The following is a 6,000-nucleotide window of genomic DNA, read 5'->3' as shown; positions in this document are numbered from 1 at the left end:
GCCGACTGATTGTCCGTTGACGGATCGTAAGCTAAATCCAAGACTCATCGTGTCATCAAATGGTTTGACGGCACCGATTCTTGCGGGCCACCTTGTATTAGAATGGAAGTGAAGGGAATTTCAGATTTTCCCTACTGCTCAGAATATACCGAAACATTTTTGAACGACACCGGAAAATGTTATTGCTCGAGTACAGCATTGAGCCGAGTGGACTCCAAATTCAAATGGTGTGCTTATCCATAGGACAAAAGAGCAGCTCACTTATTTTTACGTTGAATATGATTTTGGGCTCCTTCATATTTACCGCTCATATTACTACCATTATCGTAGCCCTGTCCACGGCAATCTTCCAATGTATTGTAAATGAATGAGACAAATGGGGTATCAGCTGAGAAAACACTCCCTTATCGGCAAACACAGCGTTTAAATAAATGTTCGAATTAATCACCTATGAAAAACATTATAATTTTTTACGATTCACTTAATTTTTTTTAATACAGTCCCCTTCGAGAACTCCGGGCCCGGGGGGAACACTGTTTATTATTCTCAAACATTTTTATTTTATTCTCAAACATTTTTTTATAAAACCCAATACATTTTCCACTTTCTTGAATCAAATATTAAATGAAAGGCTTTCGTTATGGTTTCAGAAATATAGTTTTATGCGACTAAAAGGCACATGTTACACACACATAAATCACAACTTGTTAAAAAGGTTTACGAAACAGTGGTCAAACTTAATTCACAACATAAAAGCAGCGTAAAATCGTCATAAGTTCAAAAAGGTAGCGAATTGTTACTTGCCTCAGCGCCAACGGTCACGTATACGCCCCCGCAGCCATCGCGTTGAGTGAACAAGTGTGTTTGATGCCAAAACAATAATGCAAAAGTGCAGTAAATATGTTTAATGCACAATAAGAGCGCAAACATATGTACATATGTATAATAACTCATAAAAACGATGTATTTAAGTATAAAGCATAAAAATTCATAAAGTATACAAGGGAGCGTTAAGTGTATTGTACTAATGTGCTTACTTAATGCGTGTGCATTAAAATCATTCTAGCGACGATAATTAAATAATTCTTTAGAGCAAACACGACGCAGGGAAAATTTCATTGCATTGCATTCTGTCAACAATCTAATTCGGAATGTTCATTTCCACTAGGGAATATGAAAGTGAAAAGTTCTCTAACTACTCGCATGAGCTGAAATCAAAGAGCACATCGCCAACACCCACATACGCCACCGCAATCTCTGTGACAAGTGTAGAACCCGCTGCTGCATCGGCAGCTGCCGGCACACTCAACTGCGAGCTGTTGAATGAGAATTTGAATATGAACATCAACGAGAACGTGAGTCTGATACTACCGCAAGCGCCATCGCCTCTCACTTTCGTGTTTCAGAATGAGAGCGCATTCGGTGACAATGGTACTTACGCGGTGACGCCGCGTATTAGCTCGGAGATTCCCATTTGGCTGATACCCTGTTACAGCGTGATCTTCTTTTTTGCCATTTTCGGCAATCTACTCGTGATTTCAACACTCGTACAAAATCGCCGTATGCGCAATGTGACTAATGTCTTCCTGCTGAATCTCGCTATATCCGATATGCTGCTGGGTGTGCTGTGTATGCCCGTTACCTTAGTTGGCACACTGCTGCGCCACTTCATCTTCGGAGAATTCTTTTGCAAACTTATACAATTTTCTCAAGGTAAGTAACAAGAGAAGAAAGAATGGAAAACTAAATGGTGATTGATTTAGAGGAATTAATTAGTTTGACTTATGTTTGCTGAATTTTGGGTAATTCAAAAGCTATTTATACTTCTACAAGAATCACTAAAGTATAAATTAGTTTAATACAGCAAATGGTTTTCTCACATAGAGTAATCTTAATCAAATACGTTTTCACAACAATAACAATTAGTGTCTTGTGAAATGAAAATAATATAAAATAATCCCTCCTATCGGCTACTTTTCTTTGCTCTTTCAAGTGAAAGCACTTTCAATTCTTTAGAATAATAAATATGATAAACATTAATTACAGTGTTGACAGAAATGAGTATTTGTAAATACATATCTATGCTTAAGAATACATTCGTATGTGTTGGCGATAATGCTCATAAATATTTGTTATGTGATATCTGTTTATGTACAGATTTACAAAAATATCTTATTTACAATTGTAGCCGTTAAGAACTGTTCAGAAATCTGAACAACAATATTAATTAACATAGTGTTCTGCTAGAAAACAATTTTAATTGAACTATGTATTAAAACTGTTTTAATTTTGAAGCAATTTACGTCAAAACGTCATGGTTGAGACAAGGGTCAAAGTTAAATAATACCTCTTTTGAGGGAAAAAAAACGAAAATTGAAACCTCGAGCGGCTTCTCTCGTACCTCCCAAAACCAGTGGTAGCAGGCCTGTGTACTCTATGAAAAAATGACGCTCGATTTGCTGTGATTGTATACACGATTTGCTCTAGTTTATTTTTAAATATTTATTTTCATTTTACATTACAAAATAATAAATAACATCAGTTTTGTTTTGGAAATAAGGATGCATCGAACTAAACAGAGAGGCAAATGCCGGTTATTGCTCAATTCAACGCCCTTTATGAGCTTTTTCATTATAATATTCCAGTTGGCAATATTTTTTTACGGATCATCAACAAACTGCCATAACCGGTCGATCCCACCATTCTTTATACCTTTTTCCATCACTTTTACAATTATCTAAACTGTCTCAAAATTTATCAGGTCAGTAAAAAAATATAGTTTTCTTGAATAGCTTTGTAGTTATGGACAGTGAAACAAATTTAGTATCAGCTTCTTATATTATGGTGTAATACGAAACTAAAAATAAAATTAGGCGGGATGATATAACAGTTCTTTATACAAATTTACTTAGATTTGTATTGTAGGTGTGCCATTAACTGCTATAAGAAAAAACCTCATATCTTATAAGCTATCAATTAATATTAAGAAGCATTGATATACATAAGTACATACTTATATCATTCCCATGAATCCTCATTAATACAGTGTCATTTAAATTACAATGGACAACTCCACTATTAATATAAACTAATCCAAACTGGCGAATGGAGAAATGTGTAGAAGTTCACGCAAGTGAGGAAAGTTCTCTGCTTGCCATTCACTTGGTAGTGGCCAGAAACGAAGAGAAGGACAATGTGACCAACGATGCCTTCTATAAGCGCTTGGAGCGCACCTATGAAAGCTGCCCCCGCCACGATGCCAAAATCGTGCTTGGCGACTTTAGCGCCATGGTGGGCAAGGAAGGTTGTTTTGGCGCAACAGTTGGTAAATTCAGCCTTCACGAGGAAATATCACCAGATGGATTGAGACTGATCGACTTCGCCGGCGTCCGAAATATGCTTATCTGTAGTACAAAATTCCAGCATAAAAAAATACATCAAGCTACCTGGCCGTCTCCGAACACCAATCAGATCGATCATGTTGTGATAGACGGAAGACACGTCTCCAGTGTTCTAGACATGTGTACGCTCCGAGGTCCTAACATCGCCAAGATTCGCACCCGCCTCTGTGAAGCACAAAAAGCACGTCAACAAACACAAGGAAAGTTCGACGTCGAGAAGCTGCAATCACAACAGACAACCGAATAATTTTCGACTCGACTTGCACACTTGCTCTCGGAGAGCACTCATCAACAACTCGGTATAAGAGAAATGTGGAACGGCATTTAAAGCTCCTTACGTACAGCTGCAACCGAAACCATTGGTTTTCGGAAAATGCAAAAGAACAGCTGCTACGACGAGGAGTGCCGTGTCACAGCGGAGAGAAAGCAGACAGCCTACATCGCAACGTTCCGATCGACCACAACACGTGCGGGATGCAATAGATACCGAGAGTTGAAGATTGAAGCGAGACGCATTTGCAGATAGAAAAAGACTCTCGTAGAACCCAAGGAGGTGATTTAGTGACTGATGCCCAGAGCATACTAAAATTATGAAAGGAACACTTCTCTAGCCTGCTGAATGGCAGTGAAAGTATAACGCCAGGAGAAGGCGAATCCAATTCCCCAATTGATGACGATGGAGCAGTCGTTCCATTGCCGACCATGAAGAAGTTCGAAGTAGCAATTACTCGTCTGAAGAACAACAAGGCGGCGGGCCCAATGGATTTCCGGTCGAGCTATTCAAACAAGGCGGCGAAGAACTGATAAGGAGCATACATGATTTAGAATATGTTCGGCCGATAGCATACCGAACGATTGGAATTTAAGTGTGCTCTGCCTAATCCACAAAAAGGGAGACCCCATAATCTGCGCCAACTACCGTGGGATAAGCCCCATCAACATCGCGTATAAGGTTCTGTCGGGCATATTGTGTGAAAGATTAAAGCCCACCGTCAACGCACTGATTGGACCTTATCAGTGTGGCTTTAGACTGTCAAATCAATAATTGACCAAATATTCATCATGCGCCAAATCTTGGAAAAACCCGTGAAAAGAGGCCCGACAAACACCACCTCTTCGTCGATTTCAAAGCTGCTTTCGACAGCACGAAAAGGAGCTGCCTTTATGCCCCGAATACGGCTGTGTAAGTTGACATTGAGCAATACCAAAACCCTCTCTGAACCTTCTGTCGTGTGACATCTTCAATCTACTCCTCAAGAAAATAATTTGAGCTGCAGAGCTTAATCGAGCAGGTACAATCTTTTATAAGAGTGTACAGCTGCTGATGTACTATATGCCGATGATATTGATATCATCGGCCTCAACACCCGCGCCGTTAGTTATGCTTTCTTCAGAATGGATAAGGGAGCGAAGCAAATGGGTCTGGTGGTGAACGAGGGCAAAACGAAATATTTCCTGTCATTAAACAAACAGTCGTCGCACTCTCGACAAGGCTCCCACGTCAATGTAGATAATTTCGTTTATCTTGGAACCAGCATCAACACGAACAACATCATCAGCTTCGAAATCCAACCCAGAATATCTCTTGCCAACAGGTGCTACTTCAGACTAAGTAAGCAATTGAGAAGTAAAGTACTCTCTCGACGAACAAAAACAAAACTTTATAAGTCACTCATTACTCCCATCCGGCTATATGGTGCAGAGGCATGTACGGTGGCAACATCTGATGAGTCGACGTTACGAGTTTTCGAGAGAAAAGTTCTGCGAAAGATTTATGGTCTTTTGTGCGTTGGCCACGACGAATATCGCATTCGATCAAACGATGAGCTGTATGAGATATACGACGACAATGACATGGCTCAGCGAATTAAAAAACAGCGGCTACGCTAGCTAGGTCATGTCGTCCGAATGGGGGGAGCAGAGGAAGAGGAAGACCTCGACTCCATTGGAAGGACCAGGTGGAGAATCAATTTTCGCCACCTTGCGAAAAGAAAAACGACTGGCGCGCTGTTGTTAACTCAGCTATAACCGTGTAAGCGGTTTCTGCGCCAGTAAAGAAGAACAAGAACTCAAACTAATAGACCTTTAGTCAATGTAAAACTGTATATCCCCAAATATGACGATATTCGGCCACAGAATAAAGTTTAACGAAAATGTGTAATGCAAGTACTATAAGTATACCTTCTTTATTATTGGTCAGGTGGGCTTTATAATAGAGAACAAGGTCTCTACACTATTTTTTCGTACGAATTTTAAAACGGTTTTATACGAAATATTCTCGGTATAATAATGATTTCATTTTATTTTAACCTCGATAAATTAAAAGTTAAATTAAAGATTTATCTTCTTGTAACCATGTACATTACCCGTCATAGCGCTTAGCGTACTGGTCATCGATTTTATTTGCCATGTCCTCGATGAATAGATTATATGTCTCTCAATATACCTGTAAATATCAGTTGCGGCCATTGTGACGACATTAGAGTTCTAGGTTGAGTGGGACACTACACGTCATAAGAAATGAGTTCTGCGCTATTCCGTACCGACTGGGGAGAGGTTTGGGTGATTAAGAAATTTATGTCAAAATTCGAAGTGAGGA

At 39.5% G+C, this 6,000-nt stretch overlaps 1 protein-coding gene across 1 annotated transcript in view; it reads left to right on the top strand.

Annotated features, from left to right (window-relative positions):
- Positions 1-638: 638 nt before the first annotated feature.
- Positions 639-6,000, top strand: part of LOC126759969 (tyramine/octopamine receptor-like) — a 51,464-nt gene continuing 46,102 nt past the window's right edge. Inside the window, exon 1 of the mRNA XM_050475267.1 lies at positions 639-1,713. Within this exon, the coding sequence (XP_050331224.1) occupies positions 1,152-1,713 (562 nt within the window). The 5' untranslated portion in view covers positions 639-1,151. The remainder of the gene's footprint in view (positions 1,714-6,000) is intronic.

Source organism: Bactrocera neohumeralis, chromosome 5, assembly GCF_024586455.1.
Source record: "Bactrocera neohumeralis isolate Rockhampton chromosome 5, APGP_CSIRO_Bneo_wtdbg2-racon-allhic-juicebox.fasta_v2, whole genome shotgun sequence".
NCBI classification, from domain to species: Eukaryota; Metazoa; Arthropoda; class Insecta; order Diptera; family Tephritidae; genus Bactrocera; species Bactrocera neohumeralis.
The sequence above is the reverse complement of the archived record's forward strand: the minus strand, read 5'-3'. Positions and strand labels throughout refer to the sequence as shown.